Source organism: Centroberyx gerrardi, chromosome 8, assembly GCF_048128805.1.
Source record: "Centroberyx gerrardi isolate f3 chromosome 8, fCenGer3.hap1.cur.20231027, whole genome shotgun sequence".
NCBI lineage: Eukaryota > Metazoa > Chordata > Actinopteri > Beryciformes > Berycidae > Centroberyx > Centroberyx gerrardi.
Genome location: NC_136004.1, coordinates 18,291,910 through 18,318,737, shown reverse-complemented (window position 1 = coordinate 18,318,737; position 26,828 = coordinate 18,291,910). Strand labels below are relative to the sequence as shown.

At 41.1% G+C, this 26,828-nt stretch overlaps 1 protein-coding gene across 2 annotated transcripts; it reads left to right on the top strand.

Moving 5' to 3' along the window:
* The first annotated feature begins 197 nt into the window (after window positions 1-197).
* LOC139926931 (bifunctional methylenetetrahydrofolate dehydrogenase/cyclohydrolase 2, mitochondrial-like) lies at window positions 198-25,208 on the top strand. Of its 2 annotated transcripts, XM_071918798.2 has the most exons (8): window positions 198-378; window positions 2,319-2,503; window positions 3,024-3,146; window positions 3,745-3,897; window positions 16,930-17,037; window positions 22,112-22,204; window positions 24,012-24,137; window positions 24,662-25,208. In XM_071918798.2, the coding sequence occupies exons 1-8, from the start codon at window positions 236-238 to the stop codon at window positions 24,775-24,777; spliced, it is 1,047 nt and encodes a 348-aa protein (XP_071774899.1). In that variant the 5' UTR covers window positions 198-235; the 3' UTR covers window positions 24,778-25,208. The 2 variants fall into 2 exon arrangements, with proteins under 2 accessions (XP_071774899.1, XP_078141320.1); XM_078285194.1 differs by lacking the exon at window positions 16,930-17,037 and having other exon boundaries at window positions 288-378.
* Window positions 25,209-26,828: the final 1,620 nt, after the last annotated feature.

Sequence of the window (26,828 nt, the reverse complement as noted above, 5' to 3'; positions counted from 1 at the left end):
ATTGGGATATTCTATTTGATTCTATTCTAATAGAATCAGCTACAAGCACAAGTTCCCTTTTCCGATAAGCTACAGTATACACAGCATAGGCCTATCAGCTATGCTGTCTACAGTAGGTATTATCTCTATGTAACACACATAATACACCCTTCACTGCCCTGCCCCCTTTACTCTCACGCACACATACACGCACGACGTACACACGCGCTAATAGCTCTACGACACACACACAAACATGGCGGCCTCTGTTTCACCGCTACGCTCCTCCTTAAGGATTTGTAGCCCGTTAGCGTTACCCCATCACTGCTGCCGGGCCAAATTGCGGATGCACAGAAAATGCGAGAGTCAGAGAAGACATCTGCACCAGTCGGCGACAAGGTAAAGGGGAATAATGTCCTGGCTAAACTGTTTTTTTGCGGAGGGATGCGCGATGCCTAGTGCCGGTGAAGGAATATCGTCACGTGTCAGAGGATGATGATTGACAGCACGTTTCCCAGTTCACGGTAGCAAGGGCAGGCATTGAAAAGCGCTTAGGGGTCAATTTTCGGCCCGATAAGACTGACAACACTGTAAATAAACGTGTCCTTATTGCATAACTCGCTGCAGTTTCGTTGTGTGTAAAGAACACCTTGCATACATTCGTGGAAACGTTGCCCGTTGCCTGGGGACGGACCGTGCAGTAAGGTGAGGCTGTCAAGGTTAATCCATCATGGACTAACGATAGCCTAATTGACCGTGAGCCGCAGTGGGCTCGGCTCTTTACTCAAAAAGTTACTAATTACTCATTTCAAACGTACTTAACGTTACTTACTTAAGTTATTATTGCCTTGGAAGAGTAATTCGTTACGCTAGTCGTTGTTCGGCAACTTTTCCGTTTCAGCACCAAAACTGACGGTTGGCGCTCTCACTTCAGCAATCAACTCCTCTCCTGTGTGTTTACCTGTGTAGCTAAATGACCGGGGGAACCAAACATCGTTGATGTCCAATTTTTTTTTGTCAGCCTTTTCCTCTATAGAATCAAAATAGTTACTACCCTACTCGTTTGAATCTTTGAAGCAGTAATTAGTTACATAGTGTTGGACGACTTTTCCTTGACAGCTGCAGTAGCTAATTGACTGCGGTCAAGCTAGCCATCACTCCAACTCCGGTAAAAAACGACGGTTGGTGTCCTCTCTTTACTTCAAAAACCAGCTAAAAACTCAGCTGTCTCTCCTGTGTCTTTCTCTGTGAATGACCACGGGAACAAAATATCGTTGATGTCAAATTTTTTTGTCATCCTTATGCTCGGTAGGAAACCAGAGTTTTGGGAATATTTCCACCAGTGAACGTAAAAGTTTGGCCTTTTTTTATGTAAACTAACGTTAGCTAGTACGTGCTGGTGCCAACTGAGAGCGTGACAACTGAGGGTACCGAGGATAACGGTTTATGGATAATTCAGCTTATATTTTTAAAGAGGATGATAACAAAAGCAACTAACGTTACTTACTTTTTTGATTTACTTACCACAGGAATTTAAATCACAGTTACACTACTCTTCACTGTGGGAAGTAATAAAAGTAGTGTAGCGCATTGTCACCAACAATGTCACCAACACCTGTTAAGTGCAATTTAAGTGCAAACTGCTTTCCTGCCCCCAACACTCACTTCAGTATACCCTACTTATTTAAAGCTACTTCATTCGTGCATGTTTCCATATAAATACCTGTCATTATTACTCCATTATTGCATAAGAGTAGGTGAAACTTTGATAATAAGCAGCAAAGAAAAAAGGTATGTGGCTAGGATAAGAGTATAAAACAACATGGCTGATAATTACATCCAATAGAGCATACTGAGTAAAAAAATATGATTGGAGTATGACAATATGTGAATTTACAACATATAAAAATATAGCTATGGCAATGGATGTATGAATTTAAATATACGTTGCTGGCTCTCCATTATTAGATTTACAGAGTGGAAGTGCAAGTGTGCTTCATTGGCTATTCCCATTATCAGGTATGTACTAGACATATTCACAGTAATGTGTCAGACTGCAGATGTGCAGCATCAAAAACTATTCACATCATCAAATAGGCCATATCAAATTTAAAGATGCAGGTAACAAATATACAGAACGTGAAAAAGTGCATAATGCATTAGTTGCTATTCATCTATGTACATAAATATGACCGATGTGTGTTGACACATTTGGAACAATGTGTAAGATATTGAAAATGATGGGTTTTTTTTGGTCTAATTTTATGTCTGCTTTGCAATCTCACACCATTGTCTGTGATGTGTGGATGTATTGGTGCCTGCATGCTTTCCCTATCCAGACATGCAGCGGTGGTGATTTCGGGGACAGAGTTGGCTCGTCAGCTCCATAGAGAGATCCAGCGGGATGTGGAAGAACTGGTGGCTCAGGGCAACATGAGACCCCACCTAGGAGTGGTGTTAGTGGGGGACGACCCAGCCAGTCGTACCTATGTCAGGAACAAGACCCGGGCAGCCAGCATACTGGGTCAGATATGAGCACTGCACACATGCCTGAATACTGTATGCATTATGTGCATTATGCAGACCAACAAGCACAACATATAATTACCACATCTTTAAGCATGGACAAACACATTTTTCACACTCAAAACTGATGCTACCATACACACACGCACATACGTTTGCACACAAACACACACACAAGACTACATTTCTTTTTTTGTTTTTGTAATTTAGTTTTTATTCAACCATTGAGACATTAACAAATGATTGTAGATGCTGATTGACACCGAGACATTTTTACATTTCTTGATCCCATCCCCTACTTGCCCTCTCCCATCCCACCCCACCCCATCCAGAACCATCCCACCCCACCCTACCCCCTCGTCCTCCCACATACAAAACATAGGAAGTGTAAAACAAGGACATAACATGTAAAATATATAAAATATTTGGTCTACATTAGGTAAGTTCTATACATGGCTACATTTGTAACATTATGTGTGTGTGTGTGTGTGTGTGTGTGTTGTGTATGTGCTCTCCAGGTATTTCCAGTGACACGGTGGTGCGGCCTGGCTCAGTCTCCCAGGAGGAGTTGCTAGAGCTGATTGACAAGATGAACCGTGACTGGAAGGTCAGCGGCCTGTTGGTGCAGCTCCCACTCCCCGGTAAACACCAGTACTAATACTTTTGCCGCTGATTTTTCCTCACTGAAATCAAAGTGGAACAAGTACTGACCATGACATTATAATTTTTTTTATATATATACGTATATATGCAAAGAAGATTGTGGGAGTTGTGTGAAAAATTGTCTCAAGTGCTGTAAACCTTGATGAAGTTTGATTGCACACACGTATAGAGGAGTGAAGTGTCTCACCCCTGACTGACTAACCTGAATTTGCCTCTGGATGATCATGGCACGGTGGCAATAGCGCCGTTGTAAATGTGATAATTCAAAAGGCTGCATTCTACTTAAAGTTTGACACTCTAGCCTGGTGGACACTAGCCTAGCCCACTCAGACTCTCTCCACACTTCATTTGTTTCTGTTTTAGCACTTTACCAAGGCTGCAGAAAAGGCCTGGCTGCAGCTACTGCCAAGTGGGAATTAAAGCAAGAAAAGAATTCCAGACTGCTTGTTCCCAACCAATCATGATCAAGGGCAGTGTTCAAAACAACCAGATATTGTTGGGACAGCATGTTGTGGGAGTGTAGAAAGGATTGTAGACAACAACTAGCCAGTAAGTTCCCCCTCCTTCTCTTCCTAGGGCACATTAATGAGCGGGCAGTGTGTAACGCCATCGCTCCAGAGAAGGATGTGGATGGCTTCCATATTGTCAATATTGGCAAGCTGTGTCTGGACCAGAGATCCATGGTGCCTGCCACACCCGCTGCTGTCTGGGAGATCATCAAAAGGGCAGGTAAGCCACTAAAACTTCTTGGGCATTGCACATAGGCTAGCCTCCACCCCACTGACACATCACTGAGCCAGAAAATGGTTCTCCAGGTTCATCACTCCTGGCTGCTCTGCACTCTCTGATGAAATGAACATGCATGTGACAGAACATGTATGTGGGTGTCCTGGTTGGAGGTTTGTTATAAAATATCAAATTCCTAATTATAGAGTGTTTAACATAAGAATGTGAACACAGTTTTAAAACACTGGGGAGATAATCCCGTGTAATAGCTTTTCTCAGGGGCTCTCTTGGAGTACACTGATATTTTTGTCCATATGGTAACTTTATACAATAGTATTATTTGTCAACCTTAATATTCCTTGATATAAACCTATTTCATTTCCTTTCTATAATGGTGAGCTGAGACCAGTGGCGTAATTGCATGTAAAACATTGGGGGGGACCAACTGAATGTCGGGGGTCTGGCCCTCCCCCAGAAAATTTTACTAATTTTAAATGCATTTTCTGCAATTCTACAGACTTTGGCATCACAGATGAGCTTTTTTGAATACAGTAAAAGATAGACTAAATCACCTTCACCAAAAAAGGAAAATGCTAAGTGAAAAAAAATAGTTTGTCACTTAGCATTTTCCTTTTTTGGTGAAGGTGATATGTAGTTACCCTTTTTTCCAAGTAGACACATTACAGTGTAAAAGACAAATTAAATAACTAATAGAGAAAAGGATGGTATTAAAAACTGTTTTAATTGTGTTCAAAACTTAGGCCCTATCCTACATAAAACGTGCATGACTGCACACATATTACATTCTCTTGTTTAAAGACCACTAGCATTGTATTGTGGATCTGTGATGCTCCATTAACTTACATTTTCACATCTACCAAGTCACATGAGAGCAAGCTAATGTAAAAGCACATTACAAAATAATCCAGAAGATAATTAATGAGAACTTGAGACTGATACAATTAAAATTATTCAACAGAGTTTATTATTCCCACCCCACCCCACAGGTACCATAACATTGTGTGTGTGTGTGTGTGTGTGTGTGTGTGTGTGTGCGTGTGCGTGTGCGCGTGTGTGTGTGTGTGTGTGTGTGTGTGTGTGTGCTAAATGTTATTGAAGTGATGCATCTATTCAAACAGCAGTCACCATTAGTGTGTGGCTACCAAAGTCTTTTGGTGCAAGTCCAAGTCAAGTCGCAAGTCATTCCATGCAAGTCTCAAGTCAAGTCACAAGTCTTTCAGGGCTTACTGTAAGTCTTCATAATTGTAAGTCAAGATGCTCTTTCAGGTCTGTGAATGCTGACCCTGCCCATTACAATGACATGGGACCAGTTCTTATGTTTTTAATGTTTTCCTTTCAAAGCTTTTTTATTCTATTCTTTTTCTTTGCCGCAGACCTGGCTAGAACATGACATGAGACGGTGGATAACACCATGATAGCAATGATCCCATTAACAGAGATGGAGTGAGCGGATTATTTTTCCAGCTGCGCTCTAATGCTACCGCCCCTTGCAGTTTGAGGGCTTCTATTTTACAACTTTAATTTTGCTGGTTAATTTGATGCCCACTCACTGGGTTCAGAGGTATCAAACACAAGGCAGAGTCCAGTTTGGGATGAGGTTGGGATGTGATTGGCATACTTGGTGATTGATGACATGTGGTTTCGATGAATGTCCCATATCACAAACAAACTGAATGAATGATGATGTGGCGTATGAATTTGGCCGAGCGCCAGGATACTGTGTGTCGGCCGTATAGGATCTAACAGACATTGATCTGGCCGTATTTCCTATTGCAAATTAATGTAATGACTCAACCTACATTGGCAAGAACGCAAAAAGACAATCAATTGTTAAACTGAAGATCCAGATTCAATCAAGGCTGTCAGACGCGACAACCTCTTCCTCCATTCACATCTCCTGGGTGTGTGTTACGCGCCCCGCGCATCCAACCTATAAGGATTGCGCAATTGGGAAAGACAATCAGAAAGGGTGGAGAGAGTGAGACGGCCGCAGAAAAAGGAGACTCGCAGGGAATTCTTCACACAAATATTGCAATTATTTCCTATCAGACATTGTTGGACAAAATGGACTACTCTATTCATATACATTTATTATTTTTTATTTATTTTCTGAACTCAGCCACACAATTTCTCTAATTTCTCGGAGTTGTTCGCCGCTTTCATCCCAGTGTAGCTGGACCGGCTGGAGGCTGGAGGCTGTGCGGCGTGTTTATGCTTCAAGGCTGTTAGACAACATTCAGGCCTATATCACACACACATTTAGAATATTTATTTATGTCCACATAAATACAAGGTACAAAGGACATAAACACTATTAATGCAATCAGATATTGGGTCAGTCAGTTACAAAAGTGCCTGATTGGCAGCCACATTGTTGCGTACACACAAGATGATAACAGTGGCAGGTCGAGGGATAACAGACAGAATCTACTTCAAGGATATAAAAAACAACGCCTTCTCCATATTGAGCGGCTACCAATGACAGCAGATACTGAACAATACCTCGCTAACTGCTTGGCCCTTCTTTTAGGGAGACCAACCATCTGAAGGCCCCTCACAACTAGCTTGTGCACATGACCCAGGCTGCCAAATATGAAAACTAAAAGTTTACACTTGTAGCCTAGCTGTGAAATGGTCTGCTCCAGCTGTTGATATTTCAGCATCTTAGTTAGAAAGGCTTCCTCTAGGCTGTAATCAAAAGTACAGCCGACCTCTAGAACGAACACCTCTCTAAGATTTTCATTGACAACAACAACATCGGGAGTGTTAGCTGTAATATTAGAGAACACTTCTGAATCCTCACTACACAGACTGAACATCGGCTTCACAGCAGAATGCTTATACAGCATTATAGAAGACCTGAAGATAGATGTGATATCTTTTGATATCAGATCCACTATTCTGTCATGCCTACATATGTAAAGCCCCCTGTATACATGGCAACCATTTAAGATGTGGGACATGGTTTCAACTATCTGGTCGTGACCATGGTGTTTACAGTGAGGAGCATGACTGTCAGGAAGCCAGATGGAGAGATTAAGCTTAGTTGGTAAAACCTGTAATCTTGCTTTTATAGTGAAGATGACAATGCTCTCATCTATAGCTACACTTTTGAACACTGTGTGGGAGACAGAGTGATCTGCAGCAGGGAGACATGCTAGCTTCCCTTGAAGTTTCAACTCAGTCCAGTGTTGCCGTTGTCTCTGTTGTTGCGCCCTCAAGAGGTGACCTCGGGCATTTGTTAGTGGAAGTTGATGTTCTGTTCCACCGACATTCACAGTCGCTCTCACAGAGATACTGGGGTCAGATATAACCTCCTCCGAGACATTTACTGCCTCGGAGTTAGACCCTACCCACTCCAGAGTAACTTTTGCCCAGCCACATAGGTCGTTCAAGTCAGGCCAGTCCGACCACACACCAAAACCAGGGGAGCGACTGTCCAGCTTTCCACTGGGTTTCCTCTTGAAGCCCAGGAAACTAGGATCCGACTCACGTGCCAGGGGGACCTTGCGCCTCTGTAGGTCCAGGAACAGAGAAGCTCTAGCAAGCTCTCTGACACATTGATCATCACTGTTAAGCATATTTAATAGATGGCAGAGCCTCGTAGCAATATATGTCCATTCAAAGTTAGGGACCCCCAGTCCACCCTCCCGTTTACTGTGGAATATGACATCACGTGTAGTATGCGTATTTAAGCCAGCCCACTGTCTTACCATACGTACAGTTTTATCATTCAAGTCACGTAGTGACTTTCGTGGAATATGTACATTGGAAAACAGATGTTGTACTTTGGCCAGTGCTACTTGTCTGATCGCTTCCAATTTCATGATAAGTGGCAGGGGCGATGCATTTATTAGATCAAGTCTGGTGGAATACTCAGATATGATTTCATCGACCTGTTCTTTCCATTCACCTGCTACATTGAATTTATGACCAAGGTATGTATATGTCTCATGCCGTGAGTAAACTCTTAGTGGCTTATTACTAATTGTGAATACAGGTAGTGAATCTGACTTAGAATGGTACCACCGGTTTCCCCCACTCCGCCTTTCATAGAAAACTGCACATTTGGAATCTTTAACCTCTAATCCTGACCACTCCAAAAAGGAGTCAGTTCTGGAGAGCATGTTATTAATAACAGCCTCTTGACGAGAGGATATCAGAACATCATCGGCATACCCTTGAACAGGGTTAGGGGAAATGACACTGAGGGGAGCACACTTACATAGCCAGTTTAACCATTGATTGATTGCTAGCACAAAGTTAACTGCACTCCATGGACAGCCAGTCTTAATGCCTACTTGGAGAGGGATTGGATCTGTGAGCTGTTTACCACAAATAACCTGTATAAATGGACCATAATAAACATCTTTAACAATGTCAATAAAAACCTGAGGTAGATGTATTTCCTCAAGAGCTCTTAACATGACATTATGTGCTAAAGTTCCAAATGCATCACGGAAGTCCAGAAAAACAGTATAGAATCTACAGGACTTGTGCTTAAAGTCATCAATTCCTGTTTTGAGACAAAACACATGTTCATTCATGCCTTGCCTATTGATGTAAGCCTTTTGCTTGGGAGATAAGATGTTTGCATCCACAAGCCATGGGAGAATTCGGGCAAGAATACATTTCATGAACACCTTATAGATGGTGGGTAAAAGGGAAATGTCTCTCCAGGTTGATGGATTGTCCGGGATATTGTCTTTTTTGGGGATTCTATGAACAAGAGCCCCCTTCCACGAATCAGGCACTCTTTTATTTTCCAAGCAGGTATTGAAGATTGAAGTTAATGTACACGACTGCGTGGCCTTGAGGGATTCGTATGATACACCGTCCACACCACTTGATTTATTATTTGGTAAATTGCGCAACACAGTCTCCACCTCAGCCTGCGTAAAATGCGCGGTGTCAGGGAGACAGGCCGGCTCTGTGTACGGTATCGTTTCGTGCCAGGGCGGTGATGGAAGTGGGTCATCAATTGACATTCGCCCCCGACACTTTCTCTGGTAATATAATTGCACCTGCTCGCAATTATTGGGACACGGAGGGGGGTTGGGGTATTCGCTGTTGTTCAAAATAATTTGAATAGCTTCAGATTGTCTATACTGCCAGAGATAAGACAGTTTATTTCTGCTCACCTTCCTCCGTTGTCCGCATCTTTCAGATGTTAGTGAAGGCTGCACTGTCTCTCGGAGGAAACGCAATTGCGCTTCAATCCAGCTAGTAGCCAGCGGCGGTGTTAATGCCTCCGGGAGCGGTCGCTTCACTGGGAGCTTTTTCAGAATCCGAGCTACGTATTTCAGTAGGGCGAATCCAAACGGTTTTCCACGGTGGCTCTCGGTTGTAAACACTCCATTCTTGAAAAATATGCCATTCAGGAGGGTTATGAGTCGAATCCAGCTCCCGGGATCTGCCGATGAACCGTAGTGTTGTTTCTCATGGTATCCTTCGGTAGCCAAACTGCTCCTGAAGGCTCTCTCTTGGATTTGAAAGGCTGACCACTGCTGCTCAGTCAGGGGTCGCACCGACTCAGAGAATTCCATGTGAGTTGGCTCCATGCCCAACAGGTGTTTCGGGGTCGGGTTGTAGGCAAGCCATTGTTGTTGATAAACTCTCCCACTTCGGAGCGCTCGTTTGTAGGCAACTCTGATCGCCGAAACCAGACACATTGTCCAAACTATTCTCCACAATATCATTTTGCACATGACTACATTTACGACGGCAGTTACGACGGGTGTGTGTTCAGATCTTAGAATGCTACGCACAAGCCTTCACCTGCTGCCATGCTCCAGCCGCCATGACACACACTGTACACACACACACACACACACACACATACTCACACACACACACATACACACTTTAAGAAGCATGTGACACCCAATTGCATATCAATTTTGACTTATTTTACATACATTAGTCTTGAAAAGTTTGACTTGTAAATGCATGCATCTACAAGCCTACTCCATGTAGAAATAAAGTTCTACTTAATAGGCTAAATATTATTTCAAATAATCCAAACTCATTTTTGGCATTAAATCGTCTTGGCTTGGCTCGTCTCCCACTGTTTCTCCTCCACCAATCAGAACACGGCTTCGCTTCACCATTCTAACCAGTTATGACATCATTGGATGGAGCTGGACTCTGCTCTACCAATCAGAGCCTGTCTCAGCTGCACTGATGACATCACAATCAGAATTCTGAAATGTTTGGTTGCAGCAGCTCAGGGCATAAAAAGCCTCGCTTGAGGTCTTCAGCTTCATACCTTACCATGTGGTAAGGTATGAAGCTGAAGACCTTTACAAGAGGCGCGGTTCGCGTCCCGCTGAAGCCAACCTGCCAGCCGCTCCAAAGGTGTGGTCTGGCGGTTAGCGATAGCGGTTCGTTGAAGACCTGGTGGTTGGTACGAAGAGACACAGTTTGCCTCCTGCTGAAGCAAGCCTGCCAGCCAGTCCATACGATGGTCTGGCGGTCGCGGTTGAGGCGCAGTTCGCCTCCCGCTGAAGCAAACCCGCCACCCAGTCCAAACAGTTTGTAGTCCTCGTTAGTTAGTGGCTAGTATCCCTGCCTGTCACTGCCAGACCGGGGTTCAATTCCCCAATGGGGAGGCAAGCTTTCCTGAATTTCCCCAAGGGAATTAATCAAGTGCTATTTTATTTTATCATATCTTATCTTACCTTATCTTATAGGGTTGTAGGCCCTTGTCAAAGTCCACAGTAAGAGCTTTACCAGGGTAAAGGGGGTGGGTGCTGCCGCCGCTGCTCCTGCTGCTGCAGCAGTACCGTTAAGCCAGGTGGTCGTAGTCAGTAGTGGCAACAACACTGCTGCTGCTGCTGCTGCTGCTGCTGCTGCTGCTGCTGCTACAGCTGCTGCAGCAGTATAGGCCTAGTAGTGGTAGTTCCAGTAGTTCTCATTACAGATATCTGAAATATTTTAAAGTAGCATTTTGGCTAGTCATAATGTAATGAGAGATATTGTAAATTAGCATTTAAGATATCTCTCATTACATTATGACCAACCGAAATGCTAATTTAAGATATCTCTAATTACATTATGACCTGTCAAAATGCTAATTTAAGATATCTTTTATTTTTTTATTTTTTATTTAACCTTTATTTAACCAGGAGTGGAGTCTCATTGAGATTAAAAATCTCTTTTTCAAGAGTGTCCTGGCCAAGACAGGCAGCAGCACAGTTACACGGTTGCAGACATAAAACAAACATATAACAATTTAGAATGAAAACAAAGAACACATTTCATCAACATTCAAAACATCTACAGCCAGATGTGTTTGCTTCCAAGTCATTTAGAGACACTTTAAATGCATCCAGTGAGACCAGCTTCCGAAGATTCAGGTAATTTTGCAACTGATTCCAAGCAGAGGGAGCAGCATACCTAAACGCCCTTTTTCCCAGTTCAGTACGGACTTTAGGGACAGTTAGTAGGAATAAGTCCTGGGAGCGAAGACAATAACTTCCCATACTTTTTTGAAGGATGTAGATCCATAGGTAAGATGGAAGCAGACCAAGAATAGCCTTATAAATAAGGATGTGCCAATGGTTAAGTCTGCGGGTGGACAAGGCAGACCATCCAACCCGAGCATACAAAGAGCAATGGTGAGTAAGGGCTTTAAAATTTGTAATAAATCTCAGTGCTCCATGGTAGACAGTATCCAGCGTGTGTAGGCATTGCGAGATGCATGCATGTATATAACATCGCCATAGTCCAGCACAGACATAAAGGTGGCAGCAACAAGTCTCCTTTTGGCCTCGAAGGAAAAGCAAGACTAAAAACCCAATTTCAACTTCAGTTTTTTCACCAGTTGCTGAATGTGAGGCTTAAATGAGAGAGAATCATCAATTACAATTCCTAGATACTTGTATTGAGATACAGACTCAATCTCAGAGCCCTGAAAAGTGGTGATAGATGGGAGGTTCAGTGGCTTGGATTTTGCATTCGAAAACATCATGAGTTTTGATTTGTCGGCATTCAAAACAAGTTTTAAGTCACACAGGGTACGTTGTACAGTATTAAAAGCAAGTTGTAGCTGACAGAGAGCCTGGTTTGGTGTAGACGCAGAGCAGTATATCACAGTATCATCGGCATAAAAGTGGAAATTTGCGTTGGAAACATTTTGAACGAGACTGTTGATATATATAATGAATAGTAGTGGTCCCAGGACCGATCCCTGTGGCACGCCCTTGGATACACTAAGGGAGCTAGAAGTGATACCTTCTGCCTACACGCACTGAGATCTGCCTGATAGATAATTTTTAAACCAACAGACAGTTTGTTCTGACAGTCCTACACTGATAAGTCTTTGCATCAGTATTGCATGATCCACAGTATCAAAAGCCTTAGATAAATCAATGAAAAGGGCTGCACAATGTTGCTTGTTATCTAAAGATTCAATAAAATCATTTACTACTTTTAAACCTGCTGTCACTGTGCTGTGTTTTTTCCTAAAACCTGATTGAAAATCAGATAAACTGTTGTTAGTGGATAAGAACTCTTTCAGTTGTTCACTCACAAGGGATTCCAGAACCTTAACCAGGACAGACAATTTGGAGATGGGCCTATAGTTGTTTAGGACAGTAGGGTCACCCCCTTTCAACAGGGGAAGAACAAAAGCAGATTTCCATATATGTGGAATTTCGTTTGTGTCCAGGGAGAGATTAAAAAGATGTGTCAGAGGTGGTGCGATAAAATCAGCTGCTAGCTTTAAAAAGTAAGGCTCCAGGTTATCAGGACCTGCCGATTTTCTAGTGTCTAAAAGTTTGAGGGCTTTACGCACCTCTGAGACTGTAACCGGACTAAAACTAAAGGCTTGACCGCCAGTCTGAATCAAGACTTGTTCTCCTGGCTTTTGCCCATGCCACATTGCGCTCATGAAGTAAGTTGGATAAATCTGACGTGAACCATGCATTGTTTTGGCCTTTTACTCTGTACTTTCTGAGGGGAGCATGCTTGTCAACAATTTCAGTAAAACCATCATAAAATAATTTCCAGGCATTTTCAACGTCAGCAATGAGGTTAATTTTTTCCCAATCAAAGTAAAACAGGTCATGAAAAAACCCTTGCTCCGTAAAATGTTTCATGTCACGCTTTATAATGATGCGTGGCTTGGTTTTAGGTACTTTTGTATTTCTAACTGTGGCAACGACACAGTGGTCACTAATGTCATTTGCAAAAACAGAAGCATCTGTGTATTTATGAGGAACATTGGTTAGGATTAGATCAATTAGAGATGATTTTTCAGGACATTTCAGATTGGGTCTAGTGGGACTATCAACAATCAAAGAGATTTAGCGAATCACAATAAGCTTTAAAATCATCAGACACTGGTTGTAGCCAGTTCCAGTTTAGATCACCAATAACGACAATTTCATTAAAATTTAATCCCGATAGAAGCTGCATTAAAGAGTAGTATTACATTATGACTAGTCAAAATGCTAATTTAAGATATCTTTTATTACATTATGACTAGTCAAAATGCTAGAGGTATCAAACGCAAGGCAGAGTTCAGTTTGGGATGATTACGCCGATTACGCCTATGGCTGAATTTTGAAGGTGCTAGCTGTATAGTACCTTGAATTCATTAACTCAGCCCTCTGATTGGCAAATTCAGCTTTCTCTCTCCTGCTATATTCCTATTATATTCCAATCATCAAACCTCAACAAATATTTTGGGAAAGAGTAGTGTGCCTTGACTTGGCAGATCATCTTTAATTGTGACCTATAGTTGGATCTTCAACTATGAAAAGTTGAAAGTCAACTCTGAGCCTGCAACTCAGAAGGTGAAAGGAAGATATAATACTGTACATCAGGGCTATTCAATTACAAATTCAATTGGGCCAGATTTTAAACCCAGGAAATGTAGATGGGACAGACATTTCCAGCAGCCTACTTAAAACCTATTTTTAGCTTTTGGTAATGACAAATTTTAAACAAACGCAAATGAATGTAGTAAAAGGAAGCTGCTGTAGCTCTCTCTTGGTCTGTGCATGACCGCACCAGGGTAATACGGCTCTGATCGTAAGATGCAATCAAACTCTGCACTTTAGCGTCCCTCTCCTGTGATCCCTTGGGAAAGTTTGTCCAGAAACGCACTCATTGCAAATTAAACACATTGGTTTGGCGTTTGTAGATGGCGGTAAAATAAACAAGTATTTGCCAGTCCAGGCAGAGTTAAACTGACGGTTTTCATTGTCAATTCTACGTTTCAGGGTTGACAGAGACATATTTTCAGAAAAAGTGGGGGCCATCTTATATTCGAGGACTAGACAAACGTGTTCACAACATCAGATATTCTTTTTGAATGGATAAAGTACCGGTGTAAAACCGACTCCTACACGGAGTGTTGCATTATGGGTTGTTTGTAGCCTTAATGTTGCTAGGCTAGCGAGTGTCTTAAAGTCTGTTTATAATGAGTCTGTTAGAGTCAGTCAGCCCCAAAAGTGTTTCGTTAGTCCAGTTTAACCTGCAGGAGTTTCTGAAGGCTCGTGTAACGTGTTTTTCTGCCACGGAGGAAATAAATTCATGATGAGTGAAAACAAGTCCAAATTTTTATAAAATAATATTACAATTAAAATATTAAAATTGCTATTAAAATAGCCTATTTAATTCAAGCTCGCTGGGCCACTTGGAGGTTGCTTCTGGGCCGGATGTGGCCCGCGGGCCGCCAATTGAATAGGCCTGCTGTACATCTATGAGCTGGCATGTGTGTTCCTGTGTTTCCAAGATGGGCCCACTAGATGGTGCCAAACAATCATTTTCTAGACATGTACTTAAAATCTGCCCACTGTACTGATGGCCAGTGTACTGATCCAGTCAGTAATTCTCTTCACCAAGTAAGGGTGTAACTATACTGGCAATGAGTGTGACTGAATGTGCTGTGCACATGATTAGGTGAATGACTGTACTGGCTCTTCTTCACAAACCATTCTCAGCGCAGTTTCCAAACTAATGTGCAATGCAAACATGTGCATCTTAACAAGCTATTTAATCTTGTATTGAGTCTAAAAATCGTTGCTTAAAACCTGTCAGTGGGGTAAGATCATGTCATTTGTTTCCAGTGGCATTTCACTTTTTTTTCAACATGTGGCAATATCTTGAAATAAGGAATATCAAGTTCAAGTTCATTTATTTATATAGCCCTTCATCACAAGCATGTCTCAAAGGAATTCACAGAGAAAGAGCCTACCTAGATCTAACTGATCAACAATCAATCACAGAACATAGATTATTCTTCTTCTATCAAGATATGGTCACTTGATTCAAGAAAATTCTTAAATTGAGCTGCATTGGAAACAAGTGTTGTTACAAGTTGAAACAAGTTATCTCACCCCATTTTTTTGCAGCATGGTGACTGAATATGGGATTTACATTCTGACACAGTGTATTTTACATTGTGAGCCACCAGGTTGTATTTCGTTGGAAATGGAATTCACAGCACAAACCAGGCAGAGGGTGCTGTTCCTCCAGCTGAAACAGAGTTGAAGTTTTCAGAGTTTCTCGCAATGGTAGATGGTGGAACGAGAGAAACAAAATTGCTTCCAATGTGTTTATCCTATTCAGTAAAGCAAAAGAGGAAACGAATGCATGTGGGGAAATGCCAGGAAACAACAGGGTTTATGGAAGATGTGGTCTTGTTTTTGAGAAACACTAGCACTAATAATACCACTGGAGTAAGATAATTGTAACAAATGTGACCAATCACCTCGACTGTGGTCTCATTTGTTTATAGTAATTATACCAAGGTAACGTAATTCATTTGAAAATGATACATTGATGCTTAGATATGCCAGAAGTAGCACCTTTACTATCCAGAGTTTAGGATTTGGATGAAAACAAAGATGACAGATTTTTGTAGGCTATTAAGTTTGTAGGCTATTAAAAAATAAAGCAATAAATGAAACTGTATCAAAGCGACAAAAGAGCTGGTCAAGCAAGAAACTCAAAAGAGGGTAAATGCAGGTGTGAGAGTGTTCCTTTTCATATACAGTGCATATTAGGGTTTGACCGATATGGGTTTTTGAAGGCCGATACCAGTACTGATATTTTTAGACTGAAGTCACCAATATTTTGTCAGTATTCAATGTTTTTAAAGGAGAATATAGTGTCATTTACAGTTACAGCCCATCTACTACTGTCTTTGTCTAGTTTACATTTCCCCCAATCATTTTGCATTGTATTTCGTACATTGCAAATTTCGTATTTCCTCCCAAAATTCACTCACTTATTTGCCCTTCACACACACAAAAAGACTAAAAACATTTATATAAATGTATATAAAAGTTAATTGCAGGTTTTACAGCCTGTTTTCATGTAGCTGTGGTCATGGAGGAACCTCTGTCAGTGGACAGCATGACCAATATCTGATATTTAATAAAAGACCAATATCGGCAAACCGAAATATTGGTCTAACCCTAATACATACCTGTCCTTCCACTCTCAATCACTTTAATCACTTTTGTCTTGGCTGACAATGAATATAGTAATTGTGACGGGCGCGACATTGTGGTGCCAGACTGCGGTTTGTAGAATGATAACCTCCCTCCACATGCCTTACTTTGATCAGTCAGAGGTGAAATACTGCCCCTGGCACTGTGTGTGTGTGTGTGTGTGTGTGTGTGTGTGTGTGTGTGTGTCTGTCAACCCTCCACTTTGTATTTTTTGTTCTGTTTCTGTATTTGCTGTCTATCAAATGTCAAATATCAAATGTCTTTTTCTGTTTGCTAGACACAAGAATCCGCCTCAGGAGATTGCTTCTGTTTTCATACTAACTCATACCCATTTTTTGTCAGCTAACTGATCTAACAGGGCAAAGCACCACTGACCCAAGAGACCACTAGGGGTGATTGAATTCCAGTCAGTGGGATGGTGGTAAACCCACATCCCTGCAAAAGTAGATTTTGTCCTAGCACATTCTCAAGTTCTCCTCTGTCGTAGCTAACTAGTATAGTCATTCAAGTGTGATCTTTTTTACTTAAAAAGCATTTGTCTGTGCAGGTATAGAGACAGTGGGAAAGAATGTGCTGGTTGCTGGGCGCTCCAAAAATGTTGGAATGCCCATCGCTATGTTGCTGCACACTGACCGCAACCATGAACGACCTGGAGGTAAGTGTGTGTGTGTGTGTGTTTCTGTGTCTGTGCAGGTGTGTGAGCAATATGAGTGTGAGTGCTTCTGTAAGTGCTGCTTTGTAATCAAATTATGTTGCACCATCTTGGCTTTCTGTGGAATTTGTCTGATGAACACAATAGCTTTTGCCAGGATGTGACCAATAAATGGAGACACGATAATGACTCCCCACCTTATTATCAAACATTAACTGCCAATGCATGTCTTTCCGGAAGAGTAGAAAGGAGGAAAAAGGAGGCGTGGAGGAAGAGAAGGGCGAGATTGTTGGCGTCCAGCACTGTTGCCAGAAGGCCAACAGTGTCCTTATATGGGTGTAGGAAGAAGACAGGGGAGGGGTTTTGGAAAGGCATTTCATGGAATTTGCCGTTAAGATGGGGCAATAAGACAAGGCTGACCTGGGACAGCGTAAAAGTGTAGAAAACCAGATCAACACAAAGTAGTAAATAACTCTAAATAAATACAAACAAAAAATAAATCCTGACATTAGATGGTGGTTAACTTAACATAAAGGCAGCGCAGAGCAGTACACTAACTACAAAGTCGAACTTCCCCAAAATTGAAACACAGTCAAAAATGGAGCCGCATACAAAGTTGTGTATACCTGCTTGAAAAGAAAATGGAGACACTTATCAACAAGGTAACCACCACCGGTAAACACCACATGATTACACCACCCCCACACAGTGGGGGGTGGTGTGCAAAGAATTCGACTAGTTTGGCTGGCAAGTCTGAAGCTAATGTGGCACACATAGGAACTTGCCAAAAGTAATTTCTGCAGCAAGTATACCTTAAGGCTTTACAATACAGTGTCTACTTTAGAGTAGACAGATATACGTACACACTGCAGCTAAATACGGTTTTCACTCCTCATTGGAGTGCTTAATCCTGTTATGTTCACACACAGTTCGGTTATTAAGGAGAGTGACAACCGCATTCTACAACCGAACTCACTACCTGAAAAATTCAGGTATTGACTACTGCGGATTGACGAATGCGGATTCAGTTAGTCCGAGTAGTGTGTACCAGAACCGGACTGGACAACTGGTTGTTACGTAACGTAAGGCGCAACTCTCATCGTTAATTTGAAAGAGATGGAACTAAGTGTTGTGAGACATTCTCAAATTTTCTATCCAGCCTGTTTCCTCAACATTGCGGTTGTTCCTACCAGTCCTGTGGTTTTGGGCCCAAATGTTGCCATTAAAAGTATCAAGTCCATGCGGTGGAAAAAGAAAATATGATGCCGCTGTCAGTGCGGGTTTATTAAGATCTTATGGATAAATTGACGCTTCTGGTTACTGGTGTTACTGGTGTCAAGTAAACTGAAAATACAGGCAATGGTAGCCGCCATACTGGTCTGAAGTAAACGTTACTATGGTTACAGACATTCTTTACAACCATCGCAAGGTCGGAGGAGTGGAGTGACTCCTGTTACTCGTATATACACAGTCTGGTAATTTTACTCCAGTGTAGTGGTCTGCTCCAGTGTGTACCAGACATATGCGAATTCATTCTCATTCATAAATTCGGTTGTCACTACCAAATTCTGGCAGTGTATATGTATGTAGCCATAGACATCATGGCTTAATCTTTCTCCTGTTTTTGTAGAGGCAAACAGGCAAATAAGTAGCAATGTGAGCAATGAATTGGCTTCTGAAGGTCTGTATCACCCAGAAATTAAGGAGCAATTCACCCAAGAATGAAAATGCTGTTATCTACTCACCCCAATATCAGTCGAAATTCCACTGAAGTTTGTACGACCACCAAGCACACAGTGAGTTAGCTAGTGCAGTTCCTTGTCAGCCCTCTCGTAAGCGATTGAAGTGAATGTGGTCTGTTTGGTTAGAGTTCCAAAAAAGGTATAAAATGACCATTAAATTTCTCTAAACAGCTTGTGCAACACAACCCAAGTGTTTTGTAGCCAAACATTGTGAGTCCAAAAGGCCCATATTTACTTAACTATGCAGCAGTGTTCTAGGTAGAGGAGACTGCATCTTCTTCTCATGTAGTGTGGCAAACAAAACAAGGAAATGGGCTGATCTTGTTTACAGAGGAGGTTGGGGCGGTGTGTGCTAGCACAGCAAGCTTTGTATTGGCTGGCGAGTTTTTAACAAGATCAGATCATTCCATGTTTCAGTTGTCACACTAACACCCTGAAGAAGGCATGATGCCGAAACATGTTGGTGATCTAAAATAAATATTTTCATATGGAGAGAAGTGTGCAACCTTCATGATTACTTATTCTCAGTTGTCACACTACACAAGATGTTGCCGTTTCCTCGACTGGGAATAACATGATTCAAGAAAATTCTTAAATCACGCTGAGCTGCAACAGAACAAGTGAAGTTATCTCAGTCCATTGACAGATTTTTTTAAGCTTGTTTTAAGAAAAGGAAGTTTTTAACAGTCACTACTAAATGAAATGCCTTATTAAGATGGACATTTTTTGCAGTGTGATGACTGAATGTGGGATTTAGAGTCTGACAGCACTGGCTGTAGTTGCAGATGCCATGTGTTGAAGAATTTAAAGTTGCTACGTGTAGCATTTTAACATCAATAAACCATCGGCATGTTCATTTTGAGACATTAGTACCATTACCATAAATAAACTAGACCATCACTGGGAACATTGGCAGCATCTAGTCTCTACACTGCATTTTACATTGTGTGCTGGATTGCTTGATGGCACAGAGGGAGACTGCTGTCTTAGTACGGTCTTAGATGTACACAGGCCTCCTGTTAGAACTTTATTCATAGCATGTTAATGCTATTGCAGTCAATAAGCTTATTTGTGTATCAATTTGGCATAACCTTACAATTATATGAATATGAACACACAGAATTTGGCAAGGATTGTTTGAGTTGCAGTATTAAAAAATTCCAAGGCAAGTATGCTCAAGCTCACAGTTACAGGCAAATGCGCAAGTTGTCATGAAGGTGCCAGCGCTGAGCGTCGTTTTTCTTTCTTGGCATGACCTCGTATATGTCCTGCTGCTTGCTTCAACAGAAGACAGGTGAATGAAAATGTTTTTAACCTTAAGAAGAAATTACTTACCTTGTAAGTCTGGCGCCTCATGTACAGCAAGGAAATCATATAGAACTGAACAACAACTAGATGATAGGTCATCAACATTAGTATCTAGGCCTAGCCTTTTCATATGTCTGCAAAATAGGTATTATACTACAGTTACTTGAAAGCTTTTGAATGTTTTCTTGATGCTTTAGACCAGGTGAATGTAATTAACTACCAGTTAGAGTAGAAAACCAACAGGACTCTGGTTCCTGAGGACCATATTGAGAACCACTGCTTTAGCCAATGTTATGTAATGATATTAAAACATAACTTAAGTCACGGATAGGCAGCCATGTGCCATGGAGGGCTGAGAGTATGCAGGTTAACACACCTTCAACCAGAGAGGAGGAACTAATCAGTGAAATCACTCTTTGATTTGAATGAAAACCTGCACGCTCTCTGCCCTCCATGGCACATGGTTGCCCATCGCTGGCCTCAGTTTTATGGTTAGCACTTTCAAGTGCCATCAAGCAAGTTTATCTTCTTTCTGCATTGTATTCCATGGCAACGTTTTTGTATATGCTTTTACACGCAGAGTACCCAGGACCCTTTTGTTTTTCTCAAAGGGAACATACAATCATAGTCATACCTTCAGATCCATTGTAGCCGTTTGCCTAAAATCCACCCTTGTCAAACAGAAACTCTGACAGTCATTGCATTTTGTTGAACAAACCTGGGTCAATGGAAACCCAACATGTGACAGCTTGTGAAAGTGCTACCCAGAAACATCTCTGATCATCTTTCCCGCACTTTGTGTGATTTCATCCCTTCTTTCATTTATTATTTATTTTTGCATTATGTCAGATTGTGCAATGTGATTGAGGTAGAATTTCGTGCAAGTTGAAACCCTCCTGCCGTCGCAATGCACGATTGCAATGTGGTTGAAAGACGAGGTTGCGTACGATGTTAGCCGACGGCACGGCAACCTCGCAATTTCAAGATGGTATCGATGAAGCAAAAACAAGCACTTGGTACATCGTAACACCTATGAGCGCCTATCGCGCTGTAGAAATATGCCTCAAAATTTCTGACATGGCCAGAACTTTGTCAGAGGCTAGGACCCAATTGCGTTGTGGGTCCAAAAGTCCAATATTTACTTCTTCTATACTTTCCTCAATAGCATTGCTTTGTTCTACAAAAAAAACAGAAAAAAGCCATGTCACTGAGGAAAATGTAGGCGATAATGACGTAAATATATATATGTTATATTATGCTGCACGAGCTGGTTGGAGAAATTTGATGGACATTTTATTCATTTTTTGGAGCTGTGGAAAGATGACTCCATTCATTTAAATAATTTGGAAGAAGGCTCAGATGGAACGACAATGGCTAACGGACTTCAATTTAGTTTCGAATGAATGACTGAATATTCCTCTCTCTCTCTCTCTGTCTCTCTCACACACACACACACACACACACACACACACACACACACACACACACACAAATCCCTTTAGGTATGTTTGATGTGTTGTGACTTGCCTTTCATTCCTTTTCTTCCTCCATGCTCTCATTCTCTCCCTCCACCCCTCATCCATTTGGTGCAGTCATGGTTCAATCATGACTATGCAGGTCTACACACACACACACACACAAACACTCACACACACACACACACACACACATACACACACACACACCTTAGAAAAAGATTAGCGCTATGGCCTGTTGCAGTAATGCTGCTTTCCTTTTTTGTGTAATCACTGATTAAAATCAAAAGTGTCTTTACGTCACTACTACCTGCCACTTTGCTAGGCAATGCAATGGAAGTTTTTGGATTTCAAAATTTGGGAGATAATGCCAGGCTCAACAGTAAAAGCAAAAGCAGGTGCTATCATGATAATCTCTTGTCCAGTTGGATTTTGTAACTGTCTATGAGTAGAGATTATGTTAACTTTTATCAAACTATGAGAATGATATTGCATTGTTGTGTCATCCTTTTTATCTTGTTGACCCATATTTTAAATCCTATACCCCCTCAGGTGATGCCACGGTGACCATTGCCCACAGATGTACCCCTAAGGAACAGCTGAAGGAGCTGACCAGCCTGGCTGACGTCATTATCGCTGCTGCAGGTAATTGCACCTGCTAATTGGCCACTGTCACGGCTCATGCCTGCCCATCCTGTTACTTTTGAAGAGTTATAAAAGTTATAAAAGCTATAAAAAGTTATAAAAGTCACCTTTCCACGATTTGAAAAAAGTGGCAACAAATCTTACAAAATGTAATGGTATGGTAAAAAGATAGTAGGTAACTTATATGCTCGGTTGATTAGATCACAATACTTTTTTCAGACTGGATCATCTTTATTATAGAATTTATTTAAATGGATATATAGAGTTTAGGAAATTATCCCTTCATTTTACACATTTAGCAGGTCCATTACAATTTTAAGGGAAGTATTTTTAATGCAGCTCTCCCACCTAAAGTCAAGTGTACACTACTGCTTATACCAGATAGCTTTTCATTATGTTGTGGCTCCTATCTTGGGAATTCTGAAGCCTTGTAACGTGAGCAAGACTGTGAAAGTGCCTACCAGCCCTTACTTGAATTCATCACTGGAAACTGTAAAGTAAGAATCAACACTAATGCTTCAGTACATGTACAAGTTGCTCTGCGCCGACCATGGTAACCGGGTACGGCCTCCTTAAAGAACAACAGTGATCTATGAGAGCTGGAATGTGAGACAATCAATCAACATAGGGAAGCTATGTATGAAGACTCTAAGTAATTGTGAATGTGCCTGAGGGGTCGCCCTGTTGTACTCCTTTTCCAATAAATGCACACTTTCCTGGTTACTGAAAGCAACATTCTGGGATGGGCACCTCATTTTCTTTGCACATCATCTATTATCCAAACATTTTGTACATTAGATTTGAACTTTGGAAATAAGCTTCTGTATTACGACTGCATTACATGATTAATTGAATCCCCAGTCATGATGTTTTGTTTTGCTATTTTGCGTTTGTACTGTGAAACTACAGCATGAAGTCCAAGACAAATTTCCCTAAGGGGACAATTAAAGTATATCTTATCTAATTATCTTATCTTATCTTTTCATTCAGTGTTATTACAAGAGTCAACAGCTGTTTTCGTGTCATTTGGGAATTAGCACGTGTTTGGGTTTAGTGTGGTTGAGAAGCATGTGTGTGTTAAGGATTAAGTTGTTGTGGAACTCGTAATTGCAGTTAGCAGACAGCGTTAGGGTGTAGTTTGGGTTAGCGTGTCACTGAGTTCCTCCAGTGTTTGTGTGCTGTATAGTGAGCAGTGTTATGGTACCATTAAATCTGATGCTTAATTGTTATTTGGTTCAGACTTTTTCCACTGTACCGCACTTGTAATTGTAGAGGAGTTGGAGTGTTTTCTAGCAGCCAACTTCAAAGTGAAATGATTTTCAAAACAAAACATATGTTGTCATTTTTTCCTTCCAAATAGACAGTTAACTAAGGCATCAGCCTATTTAGCCATGTTGTCTTTTAACTCCAGGGTGAAATGGTATTTGTCAAGGTGTTCCCCTTAGAAAAGGTATTAAAAGGAGATCAAAAGCAGCATTACAAAATGTTAAAAACCCAGCAGAATCTTTATCTCCCATCTGATACGGGAGATTAAGATCAGAAATTTATAGCAGCAGGTGAGAAATCAAAAGTCATGGTGGTCGATGTCTTTGACCAACAACCATTAACCAAATAGTGCAGAAATATGTTTTGAGGTTTTACAATTTGATGTCAGGCTCCATCACTCCCATTCATTCCGACTGCAATTCTGGTCTCATGCTGGACTGGAGCAGCAGGTCGAGCGTGGGACCAGATCACTTCCCTACAGGAATCAATAAAGTATCACAATCAGTATAACTGTTGACCCCGCCTTGGTTTATCCTCTTAGGTGTTCCTGGCCTGATCACAGCAGATATGGTCAAGGAGGGTGCAGCAGTCATCGACGTGGGCATAAACCGCATCCAGGACCCAAGCACAGGGAAGCTGCGGCTCATTGGAGATGTGGACTTTGAGGGTAAATAAATCCAAATCACTAGGATCCATCACCTGTTCCCTCAATGCTAAGTTTCTGCTGAATCAAAGCATAATCTTTAAATGAAGCCGCAGCTTTTACATATTTCCAAGGGTAACAATCAAGACTATTCTGACAATGAAATGTATATTATTACTAGTTGAAATCAGATATTTGTTTATAGGGAGTACAGCAAAACAAAACCAGTCGTCGTGTTTTGATGTTAAATAATGGATTTTACAAACACCAACATTAAGATCTGATAAGCCTGCTGGGGATTTCAGTTTACATAATTGGGGTGTTATCTGATGCAAACACTCACTCTCAGCATGGATGCGCTACATTTCTTGAAACACACATACGGTGTTTCTGTCTGTAAGTAACTATCCAGCTTAAGGTGCACTGCACATAATGTGGTGCCAGGGGAATAATGTGTTGAAGAAACAGAGATCATCCCATCAGTCTAAGTTCTGTTTTTTGAAAAAAGACTTTGCTTCACTCTGTGTCCATTGTTTGACTCTTTATAGGGGTGAAGGAGAAGGCAGGCTTCATCACTCCGGTTCCTGGAGGTGTGGGTCCGATGACAGTAGCCATGCTGATGAAGAACACTGTGACTGCTGCTAGAAACGCACTGATGCATTAAACACACACACACACACACACACTAGAAATCCATTAGTTTTATGAATGAGATACATACATATACACATACATACATACAGTGCTGTGAAAAGGTTTGTACAAAGTTTGAAACTTGAAGACTTGGACCACGATGCCATTTAGTGTAATAGAACACATTGTATAGGTGTCAGGCAAAAAAAATTCAAATGATTTCATTTTAAAATCATTTTATAGCACAACAAATTGTGCAAAAACTGTGTCCACTTTTCACAGCGCTGTACATGCACTGTTTCACTTAGGACACACACATACACACACATCCAACACACTTTTATTTAAAACTCCATAAGCTCACGACTCCATACCTCCTGGGAAACTTATTTGATATGTATTTTATTTATATTGCGAATTTGTTTGCATTTATTTATTTTAGTTATTTATTTTCAGAGTTCACTTTTTAAGATTTTAGATTAATATTTTTTCTACTGAACTCATTTTTGTTCATTTTTGAATATTCCAGATTGACTGGAAATGGAATGAATTAAATAAAAAGTTTTATGCTGTAGGAATATGACCGTTTCTCATTTTCTTTCAAGCATTTCCCTTGCTTGGCTTTACAAAGGAATACTCATATAGTGTCTGTTCAGTCCATCAAAACTGACCATCGGTGACAGAGAGTAGCAAAATCAACATTTATTTATATGAAAAGGTCTTTTTTTTTTTGCCAAATAACATTTTGAAGCAAAGCCTGAGGGAAGATGGTCTACAGACAGGCAGCTTTCTCAACAAGACACATTTATGTCGTTTTGGACACAAAGTGCAATGACATATATCCTGCTTTGACTGTCATCCAGTATAGAATCTATCTCATGAATGTTTTGCAGACATGTTTCTGGGTCTACCTGTCCTCATTGCAACTAATTAAGCCAATTCACTTTAAATTTCAGTTTAATTTAGAATTTAAGTTACTACTCGGCAAAGATGGCCATACAACCAGGCAGGACTGCTGTATGCGAGGCAGTTATTCAGGTGGAGATGGAGTTGATTTAACCAGTGGTGGAAAGAGTACAAGAATATCCTACTCAAGAAGAGATTGTTACTTTGCTGATATTTACAAGTAAAATTACTGGTGTAAAACTTCCTGAGTTACTTTTTTAGAAAAGTGAACGTTGTTAGATGTGATATTTTCCATGCAATTCTAAAAGGATGAGAGGGCAGAGTTCAAACTCAATTTTTTTTATTTGAAAATTTGGAGATTACAAAATAAAGTAAAGCCAGATTACACTTCTTTTCTGGCTTTTGTAATATTTGTAAATTTATGATTGTTCAGTTTCTGATGCATATGGAGAGTCACAAAATCTGTACTCTGTACTGTATGGATGTGATTTAAAATGTAGGGAATTATAAATATGTCAGTAAAACAATTTACTTGGGTAAAAGTAAAATTAGTGACTTTAAAAAATATTCAAAAAAGTACATACAAAAGCTACTCAATTCCAGTAACATGAGTAAATGTTACTGTAAGTAAAACGTTTCTTCCACCCTTGGGTTTAACCAATCAATGGTATTACTGGAAGAATGACTCCGTGAGTAACGCTTTCTTCCTCCAGCTATCTCCTTACAGAATGTGCCTTGCCTATCGGCTTCACCTGACGCACTTGTTGCAAGCCGTAGATGCAAATTCTTGACTAAATTCTTGGCCAAAAATCTGGTCCAATTGCTCTTCCTCCTGCGAACACCCTTCTGAAAAAAACCCAAGCTTTCACAACACCTGCAACCACGCAATGAAGCAACCCCTCAAAAGTGGAAGTTACACACTTCATTAAAACCCAAGAATCTGTCAATGCTTGCGTGGGCTCAGAAACCTTCGAAGAAGAAAGCATCATTTAAGTGCCTCGAGGGGTGAAACATCTGCCCCCCCCCCTCCCCCCCTCCTCCTCCACGCCATCAGCCTTCAGACTTTGTCTCTGCATGCAGGTAACTGGAGAGAATGGCACAGGAAATGATCTTGGCTCCAGTCGATTGTGTGAAATGCCTTTCATTTTTCATGGAATTATAGGTTTATGATTGGCT